The 13,012-nt window shown below is 43.0% G+C and overlaps 1 protein-coding gene and 1 non-coding gene across 2 annotated transcripts in view; both read right to left on the bottom strand.

Moving 5' to 3' along the window:
- Positions 1 to 11,109: 11,109 nt before the first annotated feature.
- Positions 11,110 to 13,012, bottom strand: part of LOC107114712 (nudC domain-containing protein 1-like) — a gene marked incomplete at its 5' end in the record, with an annotated part of 56,420 nt that continues 54,517 nt past the window's right edge. The window contains one exon of the mRNA XM_015416301.1: positions 11,110 to 12,125. Within this exon, the coding sequence (XP_015271787.1) occupies positions 11,833 to 12,125 (293 nt within the window). The remainder of the gene's footprint in view (positions 12,126 to 13,012) is intronic.
- Positions 12,503 to 12,574, bottom strand: TRNAV-GAC. The gene has a single exon. It is a non-coding gene; the product is annotated as a tRNA-Val (tRNA).

The raw sequence follows: 13,012 nt of genomic DNA, 5'->3' as shown, positions 1-13,012 counted from the left end.
GCCTTTCTTCCATACCTTAGTCTAAAACCAAAGCACTAAAAACAACAACCAAACAGGAATTAAAGAGGAAGACAAAGAAAAAAATTTTCTATTTTATTCTTAATGATCAGAGTTTTTCCTTAGTATACAGTCCAAGTTTTCTACCTGGTACCAGAAGAACTTTCTCCTTTTGCTTCTGTTGGGTGTGGCTTATGATGCTAATGATTTCCTGCTGGGCTTTTTCTACAAAAAAAGCCCTGCTAATCATTAATGTCCTTATACATATGGATACTATTAGGAGGGGGAAGAAGGGAAGAATTCTTGTCCAGTTTCACGGACACCTGTCCATTCTGGCTCAGGTTTACCATGGGATTTGTGTGAAAGCAGAAGGAAGGTATGAGGTGTTTCACCCAAGTCTCTATGGTGACTACAACACATCTTCTTGTGCTGTGTCTTCTGTGTTGTATTCCTATGAGACACAATCCTTGCAGAAAAAATAGGGAATAGAGAACAGGCTTCCAAGGTGATGAGGGAAGAATTGCTTGTAAGTTACATGGTCATGCCTAGTGCCCCCAGACGGACTGTGGAAAGTTAGGGAACCAGCCATACAGGCACCCCAAAAATACCTTGGGGGGTGACAGAGCTCATCTTGGGTAGCTTGGTCTTCTGCAAGATCCTGGCAAGGGAAGACGGTTTTTAGCACAAATCAGGGGCCTCTATGTGGGGCAGCACATCTGTCTACATGGTCTCAGTCTGCCAAAAGATAACCAGGTAGCCTGCATGATGAAGAATAAGAATGAGATTGGATTTATACCCCGCCCTTCACCACCCAAAGGAGTCTCAGAGTGGCTTACAAACTCCTTCCCCTTCCCCTCCCCACTACCTGTGAGGTAGGTGGGGCTGAGAGACTCTGACAGAAACTGCTCTTTTTCAAGAACAGCTGTGCCAGAACTATGGCTTGCCCAAAGTCATCCAGCCAGGTGCAAGTGGAGGAGTGGGGAATCAAACCCGGTTCTCCCAGATTAGAGTCCACACACTTAACCACTGCACCAAACTGGCTCTCTGGTGTAGATTACTTCTTAAACATAGGGTTGCTAACCTCCAGGTGGCATCTGGAGATCTCCAGATGATGATCAAGATCTGTTCCCCTGGAGAAAATAGCTGTTTTGGAAAGTTGACTCTGTGGCATTATACTCCGCTGAGGTCCCTCTCCTCCACAGGCTCCACTCCCCAAAATCTCCAGGTATTTCCCAACCTAGAGCAGGGAACCTTAAAAATCTACAGCAGGTCTCTTGCAAGGCAGCACAGAAATTCCCCCAAAACATAAAACAAACGAGAGCGATGTAAAAACTACCTTTCTTCCATACCTTAGTCTAAAACCAAAGCACTAAAAACAACAACCAAACAGGAATTAAAGAGGAAGACAAAGAAGAAGAAAAATCTGTTTATTCTTAATGATCAGAGTTTTTCCTTAGTAACAGTCCACGTTTTCTACCTGGTGCCACAAGAACTTTCTCCTTTTGCTTTTTAATCTATTTTGCCTAGTGTCGTCTTGCTATCTATCACACAGGAGTGGTTAAGAGCAGTAGAAACTCAACAGGAAGCTGTTAACGAATGAGTCAAGTATTATCCCTGACAGTCAGACTTACATTGCAATGGCCAAAGGTCTTAATGAGTTCCCTAAGCCTCCCCCCTTCTCCAGCATTGTGACTCATGACTAACGTTGCAATGCATTTCCTCCCAGGTCACTGGAGGTACACATTGCGGACTGCAATTCATTTTTCAAAGAGCATAGTGGCAGGTTTTATAGCATCCTCACCATCTGAGAGAATAATAGATTGGATGAGATATTTGGAACAAAACCAATAAAAAAGAAGAGAGAGCCATGAAAATTCAAGGAAACGGGTTCTTTGTACTGTATGAATTGTGCACCTGTTTGGGGTTTGGGTTTATGCATTGTATAGACAAGGGTGACTTCAGTCAAAAGAGGTGAAACTATCGGTACTCTTTTGCCATCCAGAAAAAAAGAAACACAAGCTTCAAACTTGTTGAGAAATGTTCAGTTTCCAAGAAAGTCTCTATGTCTTGCCATCAGCAAAGTTAAATGAACATCCTTATGTATAAATTGACTGTGACACCCTTCACAATTAATAAAAATCCCAACTGACTCCAGGGTAGGATTTCTGTCTTCACCAAGCCTGGATGATGCCTGGATGCATCATTCCTAAATATTTTGCCAAGTGAAAATATGGCCAGATTGCACATAGAAGTAGCAGCTGGAATTGCTGGTGGCAACATTCTAGCAGTACCCTTCAAAGTCCATTGAAGTCAATGGGCTTAGAAGACTGTAACTCTGTTTAGGATGGCACCGTAAATCATTTATAATTATGGGTTACTGTTTATCTCTTAAATACCACATTTATAATTTTATGATATTTATTAGCTACTTCTCCAGATATTATGTTGGAGTCACTCGATAAAGATGATGGGCAGCAAATTAAAAACATACAAAAGAAAGGGTCTCTTCAAACACTGCATAGTTAACATACAGAACTCAGCGCACCAGCACACAGATGAGTACTAGTTCAGGGGCATCACAAAGGAATTAGAAAAATTAATGGAGAATCCATGTTTCAGTGGCTATTTGCCATGATGACTAAGTGGGATTTCCATGTTCAGTTGTTGAAGGACAGGCTTTGGTCCCTATTGACCACTGCCTGAAACCTTCTGGGCATCTGGCTGGAAAACCAGATAGAGCATTGATCTGATGCAGCAAGACTCTTCCTATGTTCTTCTCAGTCATCCAAATCTAATTCTACCAAACCACTGAAAATGAGTTGCAAAGCCAAAAAGGCACATCATATTCTATGCATGAACATTGTACTCTCATAAGATATCCCTTACGAGAAGAAATTCAAAATATAATATTCACTGCAGCATACTCTGGGATCATTTTATCGTAATTTTCATGGGCAGGAATTCAGGGACATCTTCCTGAGCTCTCATCTCTCAGTTTAAAAGGGCATTTTGAGATGTTCTTGGGGTAGATTTTGCTTCTCTTTGTATGATGCACACTGTCTTGGTTTTATGATACACCTTTTGCGGGTTGTTTTTTTAAAAAAAAGATATTGCGATTCCTTATGTTCCAAGTACCTTTAATTAATTAATTATAGGGCTTATTCTTATAGTCTGCTTTCTTCCCACAGACAATAGATGATTTAGAAATACCTTTATTTTATTTACATTAGCCTCACAACGACAATGTGGATTACACATAGTACAATCAACAAAATGGGACATTCAATATCCAATACATTAGGATATTAAAAGTTTGAAAATCACTGGAAAGAACTGAAGCATAACATAAGTATGACACATTAAGCGGTAAAGAAATTACATAATAGGATCCTAAGTTATGGGAGTAAGCAGTGAAGTGGCTAAATTTGCGGATGATACAAAGTTGTTTTTTATGCTATTTATTAGCTACTTCTCCAGATATTATGTTGGGGTCACTCAATAAAGATGATGGGCAGCAGATTAAAAACAATCAAAAGAAAGGGTCTCTTCAAACACTGCATAGTTAACATACAGGACTCACTGCACCAGCACACAGATGAGTACTAGTTCAGGGGCATCACAAAGGAATTAGAAAAATTAATGGAGAATCCAAGTTTCAGTGGCCATTTGCCATGATGACTAAGTGGGATTTCCATGTTCAGTTGTTGAAGGACAGGCTTTGGTCCCTATTGACCACTGCCTGAAAAGGCACATCATATTCTACGCATGAACATTGTACTCTCATAAGATATCCCTTCCAATGAGAAGAAATTCAAAATATAATATTCATTGCAACATACTTTGGGATCATTTTATCGTGATTTTCATGGGCAGGAATTCAGGGACATCTTCCTAAGCTCTCTTCTCTCAGGTTAAAAGGGCATTTTGTGATGTTCTTGGGGTAGATTTTGCTTCTCTTTGTATGATGCACACTGTCTTGGTTTTATGATACACCTTTTGCGCGGTTTTTTTTTTTTTAAAAAGATATTGTGATTCCTTATGTTCCAAGTACCTTTAATTAATTAATTAATTAATTATAGGGCTTATTCTTATAGTCTGCTTTCTTCCCACGGTCAATAGATGATTTAGAAATACCTTTATTTTATTTACATTAGCCTCACAGGGACAATGTGGATTACACATAGTGAGTTAGTACAATCAACAAAATGGGACATTCAATAACCAATACATTAGGATATGAAAAGTTTGAAAATGACTGGAAAGAACTGAAGCATAGCATGAGTATGACGCATTCAGCGGTAAATAAATTACATAATAGGATCCTAAGTTATGCGCAGCCGTATAGACAACAGCATCAATCATTTGTCCAAGTAAGCTTGTGAACTATATTTACAGCCCTTAAGTCTCGCCTGTTGCATTCTGAAGTCAGACTCTTCATTCCACTGTTTCTTTGTAAGCAAGGTGGTTCTAACATGCCCATGAAGGTTTTTCCAGCGAAAGGCCAAAGAAATATCTAGTAGGCCCCTTCCCTGAAGTGAATGGAGATGCACATCGGCACATAAACTCATGAGAGGAGGCTACTTGGGCTACATCTGGTCTATGAAACAAAGGCATCTCTTTGAAAGATTTACCAGCCCAGCAGAGAAGGCACTTCCCTTTTTAAAATATTTATCTTGATCCTTTATCAATAAATGAGAGGATTTGTGTGTGTGGAAGGCTGAAGAACAACCATCCTTTCTGTGCATAAAACCCATCCCTAACCCTCCAACTATTTCCAGCTCCTGATTTCCTCAGCCTCAAGGGGTTAGGTGAAGGAGCCAGCCAACAATAAAAACATCAGATTTGCATTTAATATAACAGCTTTTGGGAGGAACATTAAGGGAGAGGGGGATCAGCATTTTAAAGTGTATTTTATGCCAGTTTCTTTACTTGCTTCAGTAATAACTTGCACAGTTGTGTGAGCAGCAGCCCCTCTTTTTGGCATCACCATAACTTGTGGTCTTAATTTCGGCACTATAACATTTGAACGGAGGGATTTTCACCTCTGACGTTTTTGATCACTGTTGCCGCTCTACAGAGCTACCATTGCACGCAGAATACCTTCTGTTGAGAATAATCGTTCAGGGTGGTTATAAACTTAAGAAGAGGCATTTTTACCTCAGAAGTCTCTTACAACAGATGAAGCAGGGACTTTCTGCCCTGTTCAAGTGAGTATTTTGTCTCAAGGGAATCTTCCAAAGTGACCACCAAGGGCTCAGAAGCTTGAACCAGGCATATTGTGAAACCATGGTTTATTTTGAGGAATCAGGATTCAGCTCACAGCACCTCAAACCCTGGTTTCATTTCCTTCTCTTTGTAACCTGGGACTTCATCAGCAGAGAACACATCAGGATTGTCTGCTTTCAGACATCACCTGAAACCATTATTAAAACTAGCTATGGTTAATAAACCATAACTTGGTTTGATGAACCTTAACCAGTCATAGTTAGTGAAGTGGTCTGTGTTCAGACGATCATATTGTGTGTGTGTGTGTGTGTGTGTGTGTGTGTGTGTGTGTAAAGTGCTTTCAAGTCACAGCTGACCAAGGCTGGTGTCAGCATACACTGAGGCAGGGCAGCTGCTGGGACCCAGGGTTTCTGGCAGGGGCCACTGCTGCCAGCACCCACTGCCCACTCACCTGCTAGCGCTCCACCACCTGTGGACCCTGCTGCACGCACTGCCTGGTGCCCCTGCAGGCAGTTGTGAGCATAGGCAGTGGGAGTGCTTGTGAACAGACAAGGGAAGGACACACAAGAAGGCGGGAGACACGCAGGTGGGTGGGAGGGCACGAGTGTCTGGTGATAGGCAGAGGATGGAGGGCCCCCCAAGAACTCTCTCCCTTGGGCCCCTCCAAAACCTGGAACTGGCTCTGTAGCCAAATTACGGTGACCCTGTAGGGTTTTCAAGGCAAGGGACTGTGACGACCCCTTATCTGGGGAGGTCTGGTTTCCCTTCAAAATGTTCTTTATGTTTTGTTTTACTGTGTATATCCGGCTGACACTAGGAAATTTAAGGCTTTCCAAACCTTTATACTATAATATTTCTATCACTGGGTAGGTAGGTCGGTTTTTAGGCTTTCGAGGTTCTACTGTGGTCCTGGGAAGTATTTCTTTCAGAACTGGTATCTTAAATAAAAGTAGATTTATTGATATAATTCGTAAATAATATGGTAGAACACTGTAACTAGGAATGGGTAAATACTAAACAATTGCTTTGGGTATTTCACACACTTTTCTCTCCATTGTCAGGGATCTTGGCATGTAACTTAGTAACTTTAACTCAAGGTCATGTAAGTTCACTGTTTCTCTCCAGGACATACAGCCTTTCCTAAACTTTGTCTTCAATTACTTTCATTTACATTTTACTATTCTCTCAGAACAACCTCAGCTGTTCTTAACTGCACACACACAGACTGCTTCTCTCACAGACTTCAGAACGAACGAACTTCTAACCACCACTGTCTTCATCAACTGTCACTCTTCAACTGTCACTCTTGACTGACATACCGGTTCATCCACTAATTTTTACTTCCAAAACCCCTCCCCCTTTCTGCCAATCACCAATCACACCACTTGCCTGTTTCAACCACCCTAGACTATCACACAGCCATGCAACCAAACTTTTAAAGACACACACACACAAATAAAACAAGGAATCATTACAGGGACATTCAGAGGTTGTTTGCCATTGCCTGCCTCTGCATAGCGACCTTTGACTTCCTCGGTGGTCTCACAACCAAGTACTAACCAGGGCCAACCCTGCTTAGTTTCTGAGAAATAACAAGATCGGGCCAGCCTGGACCATCCAGATCAGGGCAGCAACTGAGCTAACCATAGCTGAATTGAACCACGGTTTCAAAGATCTGTACGGAGTCATTTTGTTAAAAATCCCTGACAGTTACAAATAAAAGGGTTCTCTGAAGCCGCATTCTCAATTATGAAACACAACTTGTCAAAGGCAATGGTTTTAACAGTTCTAATTAAATTAAAAGCGATGATCTAGTGGAATAGAAGGAAAAGGAGATTGGTGAAATGATGCATGGGAAGAGAGTATTCCCCCCCCCCTTTTTCAGAACACAAATTCAGAATCAAGTAAATCAGGATGGACAAAAGAAATTCACTTATGGAATTAGCTGCCACAGGCGATAAACGCTGTGTTAGATCAATTCCAAGTCAATTTATGGATAAGAGGCTATCAAAACCGATTAGCTGTGATAGCTGAACGGCACTTCCATTCGGAGGCAGGAAGCTTGCAGGCAGTGGAAGCAGTGGCCAAGAAGGACGTCTTCAGGCTCCTTCTTGTGTGCTTCCTGGACAGACACAGATGGCCACTGTAGGAAACAAATGATTGAACTAGATGGCTCGATCTAGCAGGGCTCTTACTTTTTTGTGTTGCCAGATCAGGTTGCTTCTGGTTTGTCCTGCTGGGTGTACCTGGACTGTTTCACAGAAGTACTCCTGGAGCAGTTCTTCCAAGAGACAATCTGATGATGCTTATTCTCCGCTAGTGGCCCATCATCACAGTGTGGGCATGAGCAGCTCACAGACACGAGGGACAGATCTAGAGGAACTGCAGACTTCTGATTAACTGAAAAGAGCGCTCTGTTCTCAATAGTGTGCAATAATCTCAAAAAGAGCAAAGGCCTTTTCTGGTTCTATTTGCTGTGTCAGTCACCTCTTCTTCAAGCCAAGGTACATTTGCTGCTCATCTATTCCCTTTATTGTCTATTAGAACAACAGCTCCGGGGGGAAAAATGACAAGGGTGTTACTTCCATTGCTTAATCTGTCAAGAGAATGAAAATTAGTTTTCAGTAGTTCCGGGCTTCCTAAATATGATTCTGTATGGAATAGATGAACCACTACATAATAGATGAATTGCTCTTTTATGTTGGAGCTTTTAATCAGCTGGTAAAATCTTGTTTCACAGCTGGGCTGGCTGACACAGGTAGATATTAGTTTTTTTCCTGTAGGAGTTGATTGCCTATCCATTATGTCTTCAAACTCATTTAAGCTTTTAGGAGACCTAAACTGAGATACAAGCACAGAGCTAGTTATGCTTCATTTCCTGTGCATAGAAAGAAACTCCCCTGGGTGTTCGCTGTCTCCAGTTCCAAAGACCTGAGCTGTTTCTATCTTTAATAAATGTTCTTCCACTCTTCCTCAAATGCATCCTCAATACACAACTTTGGCTAAGCCCATTATTCTGCCATACTTACAGAAATTAAGCCTAAGTATCTACAACTGCATTCATACACATTCTTCCCATCTCATGCTTGCCTCTGACCTGCCTTTGACATAGCAGTATCTTCATTGTTTATTCATTATACTGTGAACTTGTTCAGCAATGTGTTTTTTGCATGTTTGATCTGAATTGCTGGGTCCTATTCACCCTTGTTGTACTAGATCTCGGAAGCGAAGCAGGCTTGGCCCTGGCTAGTATTTCGATGGGAAACCTCTAAGGAATACCAGGGTCACGATGTGGAGGCAGGCAATGGCAAGCCACCTCGGAATGTCTCTTTGCTTTGAAAGCCTGATGGGGCCGCCATAAGTCAGCTGTGACATGACAGCACTTTCCACCACCACCGAAGCACAGTCTACACTGGAAGAACTATTTATTTACTTCATTTATACCCCGCCTTTCCCTCCAATGAGGATCCAATGTGGCTGACACCTTTCTCCTAGCTTCCATTTCATCCTCACAACAACCCCGTGAGAAACGTTAGGCTGAAAGTGTGTGTCTGGCCCAAGGTTACCCAGCAAGCTTCCATAACAGATTCAAACCTGGTCTACCAGATCCTAGTCTGACACCAACCTAGGGAAATATTAATATGGAGTATGTGAGAAGAGAAGAAGAAGAGATTGGATTTATACCCCGCCTTTCACTACCCAGTGAGGTAGGTGGGGGTGAGAGAGCTCTGAGAGGTCCCCCAGCAGGTTTCATGTGGAGGAGTGCGGAATCAAACCTGGTTCTCTAGATTAGAATCAACTGCTCTAACCACTACACTGTATTGTCAGGCAGGATTAGCAGCTGCTGTTGGACAAGGGGAGGAGTGCCTCAGAAGCTGGTGTCCTCTCTTCTCTTTCCTCCTCCTTGAGAGGCAGGTCTGGGGGAGACCAGGGATGGAGCTGTGGGAACGGTGATTCTCTGAGAGGCATGCCCAGAGTTCAGTGTTCCCACAGGGAGATTGGGCATTAGTGCACAAGGTCTGCTGAGTCTGCCGAGAGAATAAACTTGGCTACAGTCGGGCAAGATAAGGTGACCTGTGGGCAAAGAACATTCTGTTAAGAACATACTGTGATCCTAGTTTAGAGTCTTCTGCTTGTAGCTTTTTCATTATACAGGGCAAGGGGGAGGGAAAAGGAAAAAGCCTTAATAAAGCGCTGCTGGGCCAGTCTGATTCAGAGAGCTTCGGCAGATCTGTGTTTTGTGTCGTTTATTTGAACCCTCGAACCTTCAGCTCTCAAAAAAATCAGGAATGCTGAGCAACACTATCCCAATCAAATAAAACCAGATGTTAGTAACAGACTAGTGATCGCTGGAAAAAACAGTTTGATGAGATTTTAGTTTAAATCTCAACTGGTCAATTTCAATAATTGGAGCTAGAGGTGTAAAATGTCAATTTTTAAAAACAAGGATTACTTTACCATTTATATATTGCTGTAACAATTCCCAAGGTTTGGGAAGCTGACAAAGGGTTACCTGCGCATCGGAGCAAGAAAAGATGAAACAGAGTAAGGTCTCTTTCTGGGTCAGACCTGGATCACATCCTGCGCCTTCTGCAGCTGCAGATCAGACATCCTTCTGCCTGTGCAACACTGTTGAACGTCCCCCTCCCACAAGCAAAGCTACCCATCAAGTTCAGTCCATCCTCTCTCTTATTCCTTATGACCGTGATAGCTGTTGTGCAACTTGCAAGTTCAAATCCAGCCGTATTCCCTCCCTTAACTGAGCTACAGCCTTCCCCCAGGGGGATCTGGCTGTCCTCTTCTATTGCTGTCTTCTGCCAGCATGGACAGATTTTTTTTATTTTGTCTGATGTTCCCTCAGTGATCGCTCCTTCCTGCCCTATGATTTATCTACTGTATTATACAGTTCGGACACAAATTGTTTTTAAGATGCATCGTTATTATACGTAGTCTTTAGCTGCCTTGGTGGTCCTGATTGGGAAGAAAGGTGGCACTCAAATCTCGTAAATGAATAAAGAAGTGAACCTGCCTTATACGGAGTCAGACCATTTATCAGCTAAGGTCAGTACCGTCTACCCTGGTGGCAGCTTTCCAGGATTGAGGTCTCAGACTGGGATCTGTTATTAGCTGCCTTGGTGGTCCTGACTGGGAAGAAAGGTGGTACTCAAATCTCGTAAATGAATAAAGAAGTGAACCTGCCTTATACTGAGTCAGACCATTTATCAACTAAAGTCAGTACCGTCTCCCCTGGTAGCAGCTTTCTAGGATTGAGGTCTCAGTCTGGGATCTGTTATCAGGGGTGTCAAACATACGGCCCAGGTGTTGGAACTGGCCCATCAGCAACTGGTGCAAGGGAGGGAAGGCAGGAGTGGGGGTTGGGGGGGGGGGGAGCAGGGCGCACGGGCACACACAGTGAGGTGTGTGTGGTTGAAGCTGTCAAGAAATCAAAGGAAATGGCTAGGGGGCGGGTTTTGGTATCCCTTGGAAGAAACCTAGTCTTGCGTATGATTAAATACATTTATTGGGAATTTTGTGGATTCCCCAGTAAATCAATTGCTTTCACTCCTAGGAATAAATGTCTTTTGTTTATATTTTGAGTAAAAAATAATATCGTTAACTGGGTTTGCCTGTGTCATTTATAAAGTTGACATCTTCAGTAGCTGGCATTACACTTTGTGGCAGACATTGCCCGGCCCAACAAAATAACATTTATATCAGACCCAGCCCTTGTAGCAAATAAGTTTGACACGTCTGTGTGACGTTATTCATTTAACTGGAGGTGCTGGGAATTGAACTGGGGACGTACTGTGTGCAAAGCACATGCTCTACTGCTGAGCCACAGCCCCACCCGCCATTGGAAAAAAACACAAAAGACTTGGAGGGAAAAAACACCCTAGTTTATTTCTAAAATACTTGTAGATCATCATTTGAAACCTGAATACAACCCAGTCTGATGGGTTAGCACAGAATGAAATGGGCTTAGCTTCAATTAAAAAAGATGCCTGAGAAAAGCTGATGTTCATATTCCCCTTCATTTGCTCAATGAACCAAGTGAAGCAATTTAAGAAATAGAGAAACATAAAATGGTGGGGGGGGGGGAGAAGTTTTAGTACGCTTTAAGTTACAATTCAATTATATGGGTCATTTTTCTAGATTGTGTTTTTTAAAAAACAAACCGGGACTGATTTTTTTTTAACCTTAGTAGGACAGAATCTGTGAAAATAAAAGACTGACGACTTCCATTATGCTAGTAAAGAGTTACAGTGGAAATCTGTTTGGAAAAACAGCAAACAAACCATTTTGCGTGTCCAGATTCTGCCCCCCAGAAAGGGTTGAGAGAGAAGGGGAAAAGAAACAACATTTCTCGCAACATCATGAGACGAGGCTTCCCACAAATACAGCATTGTACTGATGGTTAAAAGCTGAATTTTTTTGTCCTTCTTAAACATAGGCAATTTCTAACATACAACTGGTCATGCTGTTAAAATAACGGTGCCCGTGACACGTTGCTTTTGCACCAATATGCCATTGTACTTTCCTATGCGTTCGTAAAGTCATTATTTTGAGCTGGAGCTGAATGCAGAGAAGTCAACGGGATAGATTTGGTCTTCAGTTCTCAGTGCTTACTTTTATTATAAACAGGACTTTTGCTGTGAGGACAAACAATCTCTCATTTGTTGCTTGAAACCCCAAGACCGGATCGTGGGTTTCCAGCGTCGCTACCAGCTGCTTGGCCACCTGCCCTACTTGTCTTCCTTCCTTCCTGTTGTAGAGGATGGTGGGAAGAGGAGCCGGTTGCCGATAGATAAACACTCGCCTCAGGCACTCGCAGAGGGCGGAATAGGAATGGCTCGGGGCGCAGGCCATGAATTTCTTGTCTTGCTTGGACGCTTGCACGTAACCTAAAGAGCACAGAGGCAATAACAGTAGATATAGTTACTCTAAACACACCATAACCTTGAAATAGGGAAATTAAAAGATCTGCTATAATGAGCTGCTGCAAAAGTCTGTCTTTTCCGTTCAGGCTCTGCAAGTCTCTCGGACACATGAACGCACAAAGCTGCCTTCTAGTGGACTCTTGGTCTACCAGTGGCGTATTGTCTACTTAGGCTGGCAGTGGCTTTCCCATGTTCCAGGGAGTGGTGAACACATGAAGCTGACTCATACTGAATCAGGCTCCTGGTCCCTCAAAGTCAGTATTGTCTACTCAGAACTGGCAGCAGCTCTCCAGGATCCCAGGCAGAGGTCTTTCACATCAGCTGCTGCCAGATCCTTTAACTGGAGATGCCAGGGATTGAACCTGGGACCTTCTGCACGTCAAGCAGATGTTCTACCACTGAGCCACAGTTCCTCCCTCTCCTTCTGCACCTTTGCATCCCCAGGACTAGACTTGTTGTTGTTGTTTAGTTGCATGGCCGAGTCCGACTCTTCGCGACCCCATGGACCAGATCACGCCAGGCCCTCCGGTCTTCCGCCGTCCTCTGAAGTTGGCTCAATTTCATGTTCGTTGCATCTATGACACTGTCTAACCATCTCATCCTTTGCTGTCCCCGTCTTCTTTGACCTTCAATCTTTCCCAGCATCAGGGTCTTCTCCAGGACTAGACTACTACAATGCAATCCACTTGGGACCAATGTTCCCTCAAAGCTGTGAAGCCTTGTGAGCAAAAATTCTACTTTGTGAGCTGCTGGCATTAAAGTTGTGAGTGAGCGACTTGGCTACTGCATAAATTAGTTTGCTCTGGAGCCATCCTTCCTGAGCGAAGACAAAAAGGTGTGAGCCGGAGGTT

This window comes from Gekko japonicus, unplaced genomic scaffold (genome assembly GCF_001447785.1).
Source record: "Gekko japonicus isolate JY-2015 unplaced genomic scaffold, Gekko_japonicus_V1.1 scaffold2696, whole genome shotgun sequence".
Taxonomy (NCBI): domain Eukaryota; kingdom Metazoa; phylum Chordata; class Lepidosauria; order Squamata; family Gekkonidae; genus Gekko; species Gekko japonicus.
The sequence above is the reverse complement of the archived record's forward strand: the minus strand, read 5'-3'. Positions and strand labels throughout refer to the sequence as shown.